Source organism: Lissotriton vulgaris, chromosome 9, assembly GCF_964263255.1.
Source record: "Lissotriton vulgaris chromosome 9, aLisVul1.2, whole genome shotgun sequence".
Lineage (NCBI taxonomy): Eukaryota > Metazoa > Chordata > Amphibia > Caudata > Salamandridae > Lissotriton > Lissotriton vulgaris.
The window spans coordinates 272,540,166-272,555,738 of record NC_141697.1 but is presented as its reverse complement, the minus strand read 5'-3'; the positions used below and the strand labels follow the sequence as shown (position 1 = coordinate 272,555,738).

Below are 15,573 nucleotides of genomic sequence, written 5' to 3'. Positions count from 1 at the left end.
GATCGGAGGGGTCAAGGATGAGACTGTTGGTCTGGGTCTGATTTCGGGGCTTTAGTGGTCAAGGGATTCGCTAATGTAATGCTTGCGGGAGGTTGGGCGGTGTTCAACGTCTCCCCTGTCTGGCTCGGTCTATAATATTTTTGAGTACTTGGTGGTCTCCAGACAGGGGTTGTTCGTTTCAGGTGGGGGGGAAAGGTGTCCGGGAGTTTGTATGACATTCTCCTCCTCCATTCTTCTTCTTTTACTTTTTGTAGTTTAGTTAGTCGGGACGACAGGCACGCTGCTAGTTGGGGTTATGTGAAAGCCACATGCAGGGGTGCAGGGTGGGCGGATGGATCTATAGTTTTGTTATTTAGTTTAGTCTTTATGGTTTCTTCATCTCACACTTTCCTTTCGCTCTCTTTTCATAACGTTGTGCTATTATCCTGATCTCGTATGTATTCCAGTATCTGGTGACCGTACTTCTTTTTCTATCCTGGCATCAATGGGTGGGCGGGGTCTGGGTGCGGGCGACTGCGTTGGGTTATAGATTGCTTTGTCGTACATCCTGTTTTGTGCTTGCTAGCGCAGGCGTCTCGGTCGTTCCCTTTAAATTAATCTGTGATTATTCTATTTTTGTACCTGCTCACTTTATCATAGTGTTTGAATGTATGGCACCAAATATGAAAACGAAACCTTCGTCTTATCCTGTAACGTGTTGTGAGTTCAATACAATGTTTATCCTGATTCGCTGCTGGACCTCAGGGTTGTCGACTGAAGAGCTGCGTCATTTGATAATATAGTGGGTCTTATTCTTGTGTTGCGGCCGGCTCCTGCGGTTGTTGGCCCGTGCGTGTAATTTTATTGAACTGTACAATAAAGGTTTTAAAAAAAAAAAAAACATTTGCGTGCACTTGTGCCATAAACACTGTGTGCTAAATCCGAGGTGAGCCTCTCAGGGGAGGAGGGCAGGTTGCATGTGAATCTATGAAAGCTTCCAATACTGGAGAACTACAGTTACAGGTAAGTAACTTGTTTTCTTACTCCAGTATTGGAGCTTTCAAAGCTTGACATGCCTGAATTAGAATAGCGGTACAAAAGGGGGTGGTAATGGAAGGAGCATCTGAACCAATCAAACACTCACACCCAGTCAAAAGATCTTGGTTTAATCCATCACCGTTCTTTAGCCCACTCTGCCAGCCCAGTTCAGTCATGGCTATATGCAAATCAGTCTGACCCTGTGCCTCATCTGAACAGTCCAGCCCAAACTGCCAAGCCATGCCTTCCCTGGACCGGAAACAAGCTTCCGAGGACCGGTTTCTGGCATTCCAGCCGTCTTCAGCCCGGCTTGCTTGAATCCAGTGGCAAAGTGAGCAAGGGACTCACGTCTGAGCATACCCTGCCACACTTATGGCGGCCAAAAGCGGTACAAAAGGGGGTGGTAATGGAAGGAGCATCTGAACCAATCAAACACTCACACCCAGTCAAAATATCTGGGTTTAATCCATCACCGTTCTTTAGCCCACTCTGCCACCCCAGTTCAGCCATGGCTATATGCAAATCAGTCTGACCCTGTGCCTCATGGGAACAGTCCAGCCCGAACTGCCAAGCCACGCCTTCCCTGGACCGGAAACAAGCTTCCGAGGACCGGTTACTGGCAATCCAGCCGTCTTCAGCCCGGCTTGCTTGAATCCAGTAGCGAGCAGTAGAATAGAGCAATTTTTTTTTTTAGCCCAAATGATGATCTGGTATAGTTACATAAGACATCATCTATACATATTTATCTTGGAATTCCGCATATCAGAATTGTAACCACTCTTACCAAACATAACAAAAAAAAATGTGCTTTATTCTACTGCTCGCTATTCTGATTCAGGCACGTGAATCTATGAAAGCTCCAATACTGGAGTAAGAAAATAAGTTACTTACCTGTAACTGTAGTTCTCCAGTATTGGAGGCTCACCTCGGATTTAGCACACAGGTGTTTATGGCACAAGTGCATGAAAATCTGAGGGGCAAGAGGTTCTCTCAGGAGTGTTCCAGAGGGTGAGGAGCTCTGATTGGTTCAGGGATAAGTTTGGTCTCTTTTAAATAACGAAGGTTATGGGTTGCAAAAGGGAAATGGGCCTAGGCCTCTTTTCAGTTTGCTATCCTACTAAGCATTGCTTTTTTATGTACCAGAGACTCCCGTTTTGACGACGGGGAATGATTCAGGCATGCGAATCTATGAAAGCTACAATACTGGAGTAAACAACAATCCTAGGACCTGTTTCGGGGTTTCACCCCTCTTCAGGCAGGATAGCTTGATTCAGTGGCACAGTTCGGGCTGGACTGTTCCCATGCGGCACAGGGTCAAGACTGATTTGCATATGGCTGGGTTCAAACTGGAATGGCATGGTGAGCAAAAAAACGATGGATTTAGGCCCAGATCTCTGTATTGGGGTGAATGTATGACATTGTTCTATATTCTGTCCATCAACTGTTGTTTTTGCATTTGTCACCCCGAGTGGGACTGGTATGCTCAGACCTGGGTTCCGTGCTCTCCATGCCACTGGAATCAAGCTATCCTGGCGAAAAAGGGGTGAAACCCTGAAACCGGTCCTAGGATGCTTTTTTCCAGTCTAGGGAGGACCTGGCTTGGCAGTTCGGGCTGGACTGTTCCCATGAGGCACAGGGTCAAGACTGATTTGCATATGGCTGGGTTCAAACTGGAATGGCATGGTGAGCAAAAAAACGATGGATTTAGGCCCAGATCTCTGTACTGGGGTGAATGTACGACATTGTGCTACGTTCTGTCCGTCAACTGTTGTTTTTGCAGTGTTAGTGAGTCAGGTAGCTGCTACTGACCTCACTTTTCAGACATAAGAAACCACTTCTTCCATCGGTGTTAAGGTAGCTGAGAGTCATAGCTGTACTGCATAATTTGTATTAAAAAACAAATGCCAGGGCCCTCTCAGGAAGCCACTGGAGCTTGCACAATTCATTGCCTCTGCCAGTGCTGCCGATGACAGTACAAACACAAGTACTAACACACTTCTTAAAATGTGACAATTCATACTATTCCAGGCAACCTAAAGCTAGAACAATGGCCTAGGTGGAAGGCATTATTCACTTTTAATGTATCTTAAAATATTAAACAATGTTGTTGTGCTCTTCTCAAAATTAGACAGACAGCGCAACCATGGGGGTTAGGTGCCGGTGGTGTTGGAAACTAAGTGCTGTGTCGAGCGCGGAGGGAGAGTCATTTCTGACCTCAGAGAAAGGGATGGAAAGACTGGGAACTGCTCGCACTGTGAGTGATGAAGAACATGTACTAATCTGAGTTTTTGAGGAGATAAACCACAAATGCCCCTACTGCTAGGGAAGCAAAAAAAAAAATGGTGGTATGGAACAAGACAGTATCCACTAAACCCGGGTGAAAACTTTTTTACTCCAACTTAATCTTGCATAAATTACAGGATTTTTAAATTATAAATATGATGCAAAATTCCTGGGGTAACTCCAATACACATATATGATTCAATCACTCAATAAATTAGGTGACTTGTAAGGCTTGACTACTCACTCGTTAGGGTCTCAAGGTGCTGGGCAAGGGGAGGGTGGACGACTGATGATCCATTGAAGGCACTGTGGTTCAGTCGAAGAGCCAGGTCTTGGGGTCCTTCCTGAATTGATGCAGAGAGGTAGAGTGTTCCAGGTCTTTGCTGCGAAGTAGGAGAAGAATTTGCCTCCGGCTGTGGTATTGTGGATACGTAGGTCGGTGGCCAGGGCCAGTTGGGCGGAGCAGAGGTCTCTGGTGGGTGCGTGGAATGCTAGGTGGTGATTCAGGTATGCACATCAGTTGTCATGAAGGGCTTTGTAAGCGTGTGTAAGGAGATTGAAGGTAATCCTACTGTTGACACCGAGCCAGTAGAGGTCTCTCAGCCAGCCAGTGATGTGGCTGCAGCAGGGGATGTTGAGGATGAGTCTGGCAAAGGCATCCTGAATGTTCTGCAGTTTGAGGAGTTTCTGGGTGATGCCGGCATAGAGTGCATTGCCGTAGACAGGTCTGCTGATGATGATTGAATGGGTGACTGTCTTTCTGCACTCGGTGGGGATCCACTTGAAGATCTTTCAGAGCAGGTGTAGTGTGTGGTAGTAGGATAATGAGACAGCGTTGATCCAGCGGTTCATGGCAACCGAGGAGTCCAGGATGATGCTGAGGTTTTGTGTGCGGTCTGATTGACAAGTACTCCGGGCCACCAGGAGTCATCCCAGGTGGAGCGGCTGGAGCCCAGTGAGAGGAATTCGGTTTCTCTGAGTTGAGCTCGAGGCAGCTGTTCTTCATCCATGTGGTGACAGCCTTCATCCCTTCGTAAAAGTTGTTCTTGGCGACTGTGGGTTTGTTGGTGAGGGAGATAATCAGCGGGGTGTTGTCGGCATAGAACACTATGTTGAGTCCATGGTTACAGACGATTGCTGCGAGCATTAACATGTAGATGTTGAAGAGAGTGGGGCTCAGGGAGGAGCCCTGAGGCACTCAGCAGCTGATCTCTGTGGGGTCAGAGTGGAACGGTGGTAGTCTTACTCTTTGTGTTCACCCGGTGAGGAAGGAGTGGATCAGTTTCAGGGCTTTGTCACGAATGCCGGGGTCATGGAGTCTTGTGCATAGGGTGCGCTGGGAGAAGGCATCGAAGGTGGCCGGGAGGTCCAGGAGGATGAGGGCTGCAGTTTGGCCTCTGACGTAGTCTGTGGCCACAAGGAGGACAGTCTCAATGTTTTGGTTGCCTAAGAAGTTGGATTGGAAGAGATTCAGGATGTGGTTCACTTCGATGAACTCGGAAAGTTGAGCGTTGATAGCCCTCTTGATGATCTTGGCAGGGAAGGGAGCAGAGAGATGGGTCTGAAGTTCTTGAAGTCCAATGAGTCAGCAGAGGGTCTCTTCAGCAAGGAGTTGATCTCTGCGTGTTTACAGTCTTCCGGGAAAGGTGGCGGAGTTGATGGTGCAGCAGACTTCGGAGGTGATGTAGGTGCTGGCTCTGTTGAAGATGTGGTGCGGCCAGGGGTCGGAGGGTGCTCGGGAGTGGATACTCTTCATGATTTTGAGGAGGTCGTCAGCAGTGAGGGAGAGAGGGTCCAGCTGAGCAGGGTCTGCTGGGGTCCGGTGTCCCTGGGTGCAATGGTTGTGGGTAGGGTGAGAGGGGCTTGGGTATCGAAGCTGCTGTATATCTCCTTAATCTGTGGTGGAAGAAGGTGCTGAGGTTGTTGCAGAGGTTTTAAGATGGTGGGATGTCTGCGGTCTCTGTACTGTGTTTGGGTGAGATTAAGTTCATGTAAAAATCCTATTGTGGGAGCATAGGAACAACACAAAATAAATCGAATGCGCATGGCTGTTTCACGTTACATGTGAGTGTGTGCTTTTATTGAGCATGAGGTGTGTCCTCGCATTCAAAATGGACACAAAGAAGCGTTTCACAATAAAAAAATATCATGAAATGACAGACTGCCATTTCGGCTAACAATGTCAAATTTCGAGGCCTTTTGCATATATTTCGGAAATAAAATAGGTTAGTTTTACCAAAGCTCAGTATTGACTGCCTTTAGATACATGAAAAAGGAAAGACAGCGTTACCGTCCCCAGTGTCGAAGGCAAGAGGAACTGCTACCGAAACAGTGAAGGGGTAGAGCTCCATTGCTGCCCTCCGCAATAGTGGAGGAAACGTGGATCCACTAATTCTCGGTTTGCTAGCTGCACAGAAATGATGCACTCTAATACTCCTATGCCTGGTCTGCTCTAGAAGAAGCCTCAAATGCAAAATCAATAGAGTCAATAACCCCTCATCCCGCAAGTTATTAAAAATCAATACTTCATACATACAGGATGCACTTTGCAATCAATCTCCGTTATTAAAGGAATCGTAATACAGGAATTACCTGGTCCAGTGGCACTCGAAGAAGGCAGAATAATACACCACAAATGGCAGGAATACTGAAAAGGCCCATAAGAGCAGTGTTGGAAAGAACTCAGTCACTATTGGATTCTGGGGACGAAAGGAAACAATACAGAGTCGGATTAGATACAGACATCAAAGATGGGATTCTGGTGCATAGACAGCGGGTTTCAGTGCATTAATGACAGATAGGTGCAGGGCACTGGTAGGCTGCCGTTCTATTAGTAGAGAATAGTTTTATTTTAATTCTTTCAATTCAAAATGTAAGCATCTTAGATTTCACCTCACAAGATCAATACAAATATTGTTCTGCATGCTAATATACTTTTTTTGTGCACATTTTTGATGATATGAGTCAAGGATGATGGGGTTAGAGTTAGTATTGCACAACAATGTTTGCGAATATGGTATGAGGGTCCATTAAGAAATGAGGAATTACTAGTGGAAATCGTATTTCTAGGTCGGAGTCCCGGTAATTCCTCATTTTCTCTGTTCTTTCACCCAGAGATTTTAGCTGTTTTAAGCAGTTGAAATTTCTAGGTGAAAGTATAGAGATTCACGGGGTTCTCATGCATCTCATAATTCCAATGAGGCTGGTAGGCACTGTTCTCTGGCCCCATTGGAATTAGGAGGTCACGCATAATACAATGATAGTTTTAATGAGCCCTTTAGACTCTCTAAAAGAAATTTCTCGTAAGTTATAGGCTCATGACACTGTTTTACTAGCTGATTAGTGTTAATTTTAATGGTGGATTTATTTATGTGGACACCCACTATATGTTATGTGGACCCTACGTTGTAGGTCAAGGTCTACTTTAATACGAGCGTAGTCAAAACACCTGCACTTGCATCGAAGGAGAGAGTAAGGAAGGAGCAGAAGCGGCGCCTTTTGGATAGATTTTTTCACCTTCAGGCTTTCCACAGGGTGGGTGACGTTGAACTTATCCATGGTGTTGACGATGATGGCAGGCGTGGTAAGGAAGAAGAGGAGGATGAAGAGACAGATGTTGAGGATGATGAATCGGACCCACCAGAATGAGCCACTCAAAGACAAATTCTCCCTATATTAACAATAAAACAGATTATAAATGCATGTAGTAGGACATGGTGCAGGGTGAATACAAGGTATTGACATAAGATTTTTTGCAGATGTAATATTACTTTTGTGAAATGGTGACTTCTCAACAGACTGAAAAATTAGTGCATGAGTAAGTGATGACTGTAAGGAACAATGGATGCAAGGGGAGACCCTTTAATTGTATACAGCATATCCCTATCTACACTTCATTGAGAGCTTGTGACTTCACATGCCACTGACTTTAGTCCGGCCCTGTTCAAGATTTCTTCAGACTAGCACTATGTTAACAGTCTACTCACACTGTAAACACCTGTCCCTTCACAATCGCAAAATAAGAAAATGAAATATCAAGGGATACACCAATACTCCTTTTTAGCAGATGAGTGACCCCAGTGGTTTTCTGAAATTTCTCCCAGAAGTCTTAGTTTATTTTTTAAAAACATTTTTTTTTATTCTTTAGAGTTAGCACATATCGCCCCCATGCAGTATTTTTTTCCCTTTTTGTTTTCAGACTGGGGCATCCAAGCTCAAGCCTGGTCTTCTCATGCCTTCTTTTAAGTAGCTTTGTTCCTCTCTGAATGTCCATTTCAGTACCTGTTATGCTTAATTTATGTGGGTGTTTTGCCTTTCTCCATCTTGAGCTCATCCCTTTTGCGTCTGTCCTTCTTACTTCTTACCCTTCTACACCTTTCATCTATTTACCCTTTTAATATTTATTTTCTTCACCCTCTTATCACTCATCAGTCTGTCTTGTTTTTTTACATTGTCTCCTCTGCTTAAGATCCTTATTTGGGATATATGCCCCTGCCTAATTCTTTGCAGTTGTGGACAGACAGAATTTCATTTACTGTACATTTTTGGGGTGCCCAATTTTTAATAAAAACCTTTCATTTTTGTAGAAACAAGGAACAGAAACAACTTATAATAATAATAATAATACAGAAATTTATTGAGCGCGAACAGCTACCTCTGGGGAGGTGTCCCGGGGCTAGCGAGTCCCACAACAAGAGTAAGTAGTCAGGAAGGGGGGCAGGAATATTGAGTAAAAAGCCAGGTTTTTAGGAGTTTCCTAAAGCTTGCTTCTGACGTGGCGGATTGGATGGCAGGAGGCAGGGTATTCCAAAGTTTCGCCGTGCCGGCCGAAAAAGACCTGCCTCCAAGTCTCGCTTTCCTTATGTGCGGTACAGTTAGCTTGAGTAAGGAGTTTGAGCGTAGCTCACGTTTTTGGTGGTAGCGGGGAAGTCGGAGTTTCAGATAGTTTGGACATGTGACTTTTAGCGCTCTGAAAGCCAGGGTTAGCACTTTGAACTTAATTCTGCTTGCCACTGGTAGCCAGTGCAGCTCGTGCAGATGCGGAGAGATATGCTGCCTAAAAGGGACCCGTTTTATTAATCTTGCAGCCGCATTCTGCACGATTTGTAAGCGTTGCACCGCATATTTAGGTAGACCAAGATAGAGGCCATTAGAGTAATCGAGTCGAGAAGTGATTGTTGCGTGAACAACCGTTTTCCGGCACTCGACTGGTAGCAAAGGCAGAAATTTCCGCAAATTTTTGAGTTTATGCAGGCAGCCCGTGGTGAGTTGTTGTATATGCGGCAAGAAAGACAACTTCTCATCCCATTTTACTCCTAGATTTTTTGCATGGGGGCTGGGAGATGGGGCAGGGCCCATTTCCGTTGGCCACCACAGATCCGGAGGGGGATGTTTGGGGTTACCAAAGAATAGCACCTCCGTTTTGCTCGCGTTCATTTTAAGTTTGTTTGTGTTCATCCACTTGGCCACGTCTTGCAGACAGCCCCTGATTTTGCTAAATGCTGCCTCGGACGTGTCTGTGTATGGGAAGACTAATTGCGTGTCGTCCGCGTAGGATATTGCCTTGACCCCCCATTTGGCAATCAAGGTGAAGAGTGGGGCCAAGTATACATTAAACAGCAGGGGGCTGAGTGCCGACCCTTGTGGGACGCCACACCAGAGATTTTTTGGTCCAGAAGAGAAGGGGCCCAAGGCCACTTTCTGGGAGCGATTAGTGAGGTAGGAGAGTAGCCAGTTGAGAGCTTTGTCTCCAATACCTATGTCCTTAAGTCGGGTCAGCAGTCTGCTGTGATCTACAGTATCAAAAGCAGCTGATAGATCCAGGAGCACCAGCATAGCTGATGCCCCTGAATCTAAGGACCACCTGATAGACTCAGCAACCTCAATGAGGGCCGTCTCGGTGCTGAAGCCGGCCCTAAAGCCCGACTGAGTTTCATGTAGGGCGCCGCTGTCTTCAATAAATTTGTTAAGCTGCCGCTGGATTATTTTTTCAAGCATTTTGCCGGGGGCTGCAAGGAGAGAGATGGGTCGGAGATTGTTCAGATCATCCGGTGCGCCTTGGGGTTTTTTTTTCAGCGGGAGAAGTGTGGCCTGTTTCCAACAGTCCGGAAACGTGCCCGTAGCAATGGACGTGTTCCATATGTGTAGGAGGGGAACTGCAATTGCTTCCGACATTAGTTTCCACAGTTTAGGTGGGCAGGGATCGTCCGGGCCTCCCGATTTACATTTTTGTATTTCTTTTACTGCTTCAGAGAGGGAGATAGGCTGAAATTGATTTAAAGGGGTAATGAGGCACTTATGTCTTGTGTTAATTGATCTCCTAGACTCCTTTCATTCAGACTGAAGGATCATTTAAGGACAACTTGTGTCAACAACATCTTTAAGTTTTTTATTTTAAGAGTAGGGTATTTTTGTGGGAAACTTAAAGGGTATCCACAAAGTCTATACTGGTGGCCTTGCAAGGACTTTAAAACCCATCAGGCTAGCTAGCCCTAAACCTGCCTCATGTAATCCAAAAACACCAATAAGGTATTGCAGAAGGTGTGGAGTCATGAAGTATCAACAATAAGAAATGTATATTTAATTTAAAACAGTTATATATTTTATTTAATACAGGATCGAAAAATATAAATACATATAATCAGCATTTTTTTTTACAAACATTTTAACCGTAATCAGTTCATTACCATGACAAATCATGAAAATTACAATAGGCTTAATCACAATTTTTCTCCTGTGATATTGCAACCAGAATAAAACTTCACAAATTTTTTTAGACCACTAGATTTCAAGTTGGTCTTACATAGAAAAATGAATGAGCTGAGCTGATATTGACAGAGTTAAAACAGACAACACGTTTTGCCAGATTCACCGCTTCATCAGAGCTATAGTTATACATTCATGGGGACAAAAAAATTGAAAACTGAAAACGTTTAACACAAAAAATATTAGAAAGTCATGTTAAGAGATGAAAGTAACCAAAATAGATGCCATCCTTTTGTATCTACCTTCAGAGAACATATTTTATTAACACTGTTTTCATATATTATACCATCTTAAAGTTAATAAAACACTATCTGTGCCATCTGTCATTTTATGGCTGAAGAGTAACTTATTTTTTCTTTGTGCCAATCATTACAAAATCAAATCAAATAACATACCCATCAAACCCATTAGGGATTATAAAATCAGAAGGGTGTATGTCTTATCACAGCATGAATTAGTATTATATTATCAAATCTAAAATTTATATAATCAATAACAAGCAATTCAAGAAAACTACCCATTTGTTCTTATAGATTAAACCCAGGCACAGCAACATGCACATTTGTACTATACATGGTAATATTGCTGCTTTCTATGGGAATAATTTTAGACGGGGTTAAAGCATGATGACATCCATTATGGCTGCTTTCATCCCTTTAATTAACTTTGTGCAATAATAACCTCTTTTTTAATCTCTAGGTTGTATTTTAGAGCCACAACATACCACCTGGAGTAGGATTAACGTCATACAACAATGGTTATGTTTAACATACGTTCAGTAGCTTCGTATACTTGTTTAACAACTGAGAGGGGCATGGCTCAACCTTTTTCTTCCTTTCTGGAACAGAAGCATCTGATGTTTCACCAAGCAAAGGGTTTCCCCTTTTATCTTTGTTGACAATTCTTTTTGTTAATGTTGATCAGCATTGGCAACAAACAAAATGTTATATTAATTATGCATAGTCGTACATGCATCTGCTGTGCCATTGTGATGGGCATTTTCTTCTTTTAATTTTTAGCTCCAGGTTGGAAAATGCCAAACACAGAGTTGTAAATTATAATATATAACTATATATAACTATATATATAACTATATAACTATTTTTTTATCCACCAATTCGTTCACCGGGAGGTGCACACTTTGCACGGTTGGTGCCGGACAGTAGGGTGAATGTCCCCCTACTATTTAATTGACCACCAAAAGAAATTAATTAAGGGGGGGAATAGCCGCCACAGTGAAGGGGTTAATGTCCGCACACGCTCAGTACGTTAGTTTGGGTTTATTAAACCAGAGACTCACATACAGCCCCCATCACCCAACACTGTAAACAAGACATGCGGTAGAAAAGCGTAGGTGAAGGGGGCTGTATGTGAGTCTCTGGTTTAATAAACCCAAATTAACGTACTGAGCGAGTGCAGACATTAATTTCTTTAGGTGGTCAACTATATAACTATATATATATATACATATATATATATACATATATATATATACATATATATATATACATATATATATACATATATATATATATACACATATATATACATATATATATATACATATATATATATACATATATATATATACATATATATATACATATATATATATATACACATATATATATACATATATATATACATATATATATATACATATATATATACATATATATATACACACATATATATATACATATATATATACATATATATATATATACATATATATATATATATATACATATTCACTGAAAAAACCATAGGTTTCAGGCCTTATATACTTAGGAATTAGCATTTAAAAAACCATTGAAATTGCTCCTATATAGTTAGTTGTACTAGCTATATTTCGCGCACCCGCAATCCACTGCTGATGATGTCACACATTACATCATTCATGACATGGTCAGTGACATCACTGATGACATCTCAAATGACATCACTGATGACATCACTGATGACATCATCCAGTGAATGTGGTTTGCTTCATTATTTAAATATGCATTATATATATAGCAATTTGCATTGAAGTATGAGTAGATATATAAAAATAAATATTTGGATGGAGGACTTTAACAATTTATAGTGTCTCACTAAATATAGTGGATAGTGACTAAACTGTGTGAACATCTGTATCACTTTGTCAGTTGTTGTGTAAACTGGTTCTCCAGTTGGTTACTAGCTATGTGAAAGTCTATATTAGTTATTGATTAGTTAACTGAGTATTTATATGGGAGAGTGAATGTGTGTGTGGTTCGGTGGAGGGTGTGTGACTGCCCAAAGATGTGTGAATAGTTGATTCAGTAGATAAACTAGAAAAATAAAAGGCAGTGTATATGTCAATTGTTGTATATAAATAAGTATACATAAGACTCAATGATTGTGTGTGTGACTGTATGGATAACTGTATACTAAATTTGACTTACCATCTAAATAAATAGATGAAGTGGTGTTTGTATAAGTGTGTAGCTAAGTAAGTATGTAAGTATGATCCATTGTTTGCATAAGTGAGTAGGATAACTTCATATGTGAATAGGTTGTGTTTTGGTGTGTAATGTCGATATAGGTGTATAAGTATTTTTGATAGTGTTCTATTGATCATTGACAGCACATATGAGTGAATCTACAGGTAAGTGATTAGATGTGTGTATACATCTCGGAATCAATGAGTGGGTTTTTAGATACTTGTATTGCTGTGTCAATGGATTCAAATATAATACTCTGTATTTTACAAAGAGTGATGAAAGATTTTACTAGTGAGTGAAAAGGTGTATGTGATTGTCACGTGGATGATGTCATCAGTGATGTCATTATTGATGTCATTTGAGATGTCATCAGTGATGTCATTGACCATGTCATGAATGATGTAATGTGTGACATCATCAGCAGTGGATTGCGGGTGCGCGAAATATAGTTAGTACAACTAACTATATAGGAGCAATTTAAATGGTTTTTTAAATGCTAATTCCTAACTATATAAGGCCTGAAACCTAGGTTTTCTTCAGTGAATTTCAAAGGTTTTTTAAATACTAACTCCTAACTATATATGACCTGAAACCTATGGTTTTTTAAGTGAATTTGCAAGGTTTTTTAAATGCTAATTCCTAACTATATATGACCTGAAACCTATGGTTTTTTAAGTGAATTTGCAAGGTTTTTAAATGCTAATCCTATTAGCGGATAACGTTTAAATATGTTAATATCCTCTGGGACCACTTTTTAAATGCTAATTCCTAACTATGTCAGGCGTGAAACCTATAGTTTTTTTCAATAAATTTCAAAGGTTTTCTAAATGCTAATTCTATTAGCGGATAACGTTTAAATATGTAAATATCCTTCTCGGACCACATCAGCAGCCCTAGGGGGTCAGGGTGTTTCTACCCTGCCCCCTTTTTGCGTTCTACATGTTTGCTTTTCTGCTTCTTTTGTGCCTCGGTCTACCTAGCACAAGATGAATGCCAACACTTCCCGGTTAGAAGTGTTGACAGCCAATGAGCATGCTGCTTTCCTGTGTGTCGGCAGCCATCTTGTGACTCGGTAGAACCAAGGCACAAGAAAACAGTGAAACAAAGGTGCAAAACACGCAAAGGGGGCAGGGTAGAAGCACCCTGAACCCCTAGGCCTGCTCAGGGGGTTCCACAAGGACCCCCCAGGCCCCCCCCAATTTCTTTTGTGAAAAAAAAAACGTTTTTTTTAAAAATCGCCCGGTGCGTGCACCGTGCGCGGAGCCCGCGATTTTCCCCCCCCAAAAATTTAAAAAACATTTTGGGTCTGGGGGGTCCTTGTGGGACCCCTGAGCAGGCGTAGGGGGTCAGGGTACTTCTACCCTGCCCCCTTTTTGAGTTCTACACGTTTGTTTTTCTGCTTTCCTGTGCCTCAGTCTACTGAGGCACAAGATGGCTGCCAACAATTTCTGTTTTGGAGTGTTGACAGACATTGGCAGCCAATCAGCATGCAGCTCGCGCACGCTAAAGTCCGCGCACGTGCAAGGACAGTGCAAGGACGGTGCGAGCACGGGCGCGCACCGTGTCCCGCCTATAGATATATAATTTGAAAAAAGTCGATTTTCTCAACAATTACTGAAGGGATTTTCCCCAAATATACAAAAGGCACTTCTGCATACCAGGCTCTCCCATGTTGCCAAGTTTGCAGTAATTCCATTCAGCCGTTCGGGCTGTAGCTGTGTCTAAAGGTCCTATGGAAAATTGCATTGGACTCAATTTCACATTCAATTTTCTCATAAACTACTGGAGGGATTTACACCAAACATACAAAATGCACTGCTCCATACCAGTCCCTACCATTTTGCCAAATCTGGTGTAATTCCGTTCCGCCGTTCGAGCTGTAGCCTTGTCAGAATGTCCCTATGGAAATTAACATTGGGAAAACACGTTTTGGGACCCCCTTTTTTCTCGGCCCCCGCTTGACGAATCCCCCCGAAACTTTCAGGAAAGGAGCGGAGCGCAGCAAGGCACATTTAAGGAAAATTACAGGCAGATCCCTCAATCGGCGCCAAAGTTATTCCCAATAGAATGTTCAGCATTTCCTATGGTAACTAGGTCCTAATTATATATACCTACTGGCTATCGCCAGTAGGAGATATATATATATATATATGTATTCACTGAAAAAACCATATGTTTCACACCAGTTATAGTTAGCTGGAAATTTTACTGACGTAAAACCATTGAAATTCCCACGTTATTGTTAGTTGGACTCACTATAACTTGCACGCCTGCAATGCACTGCTGATGACGTCACATATTACATCACTCATGACATGGTCAGTGACATCACTCATGACCTCACGAGACATCACCTCGACTGAAACAAAGTAGTAACAACATTCGCAAAAATCTTGGACAGCTAGGTGAAGTCAACGATGAGCATTCATAGCTACAACCACTAAGGGTCAAGGGAAGATTTTTTCTATAGGGGAACGAAGAGATCTTTTTTTATATTGTTGCGAATGCTAGAGATTCATCTCTAGAGTCAGCTAGGTCGTCTTAGGCAGCTAATAATGCAAAACAAAAACAATATTACTGACTTGCTAAATACAAGCAACAATAGGCCTTGTAGAGTCAAAGGATACTTCCATTAGGCAAAGGTATCTAATTAACCCAAGTGCACTAGAGCATATACGTTTAGGGTTTGTGGAGGCTGCAATTTTAGCTACATTGATCATTACCGCATGCCATTCAAGATTTTTTTCGGTTAGGCTTGAAACTCTGAAACTCATTTATATCTTTAAAGTGAGATATTGAAGACCAGCAAAAGTGCAGGAAAGTGGTTAAAACATTTTTTTTTTTAAAAAAGGTTCTTCCTCCAGGATGTCTGCCCATTAGTTAACCTGCTTCTGGAATAATAAACAGATGCACAGACACCACAAACAACTTTCAACATAATAAATATATAAACCCTACAGGCTAGCGTTGCAGCTTTGATCATCAATACATTACAGTCTTTTCTAGTAAAAATATTTTTTTTTTGCTTTCTCATCCTTAG

The 15,573-nt window shown here is 42.1% G+C and overlaps 1 protein-coding gene across 4 annotated transcripts in view; it reads right to left on the bottom strand.

The window, feature by feature from the left end:
- Window positions 1-15,573, bottom strand: part of TMEM63C (transmembrane protein 63C) — a 653,749-nt gene that overhangs the window by 126,015 nt on the left and 512,161 nt on the right. For all 4 annotated transcript variants that reach the window (XM_086937543.1, XM_086937545.1, XM_086937546.1 and 1 more), the window contains 2 exons: window positions 6,817-6,970; window positions 5,893-5,999 (listed from right to left, as the gene is read on the bottom strand). In XM_086937543.1, coding sequence (XP_086793669.1) covers window positions 5,893-5,999; window positions 6,817-6,970 — 261 coding nt within the window. The remainder of the gene's footprint in view (window positions 1-5,892; window positions 6,000-6,816; window positions 6,971-15,573) is intronic.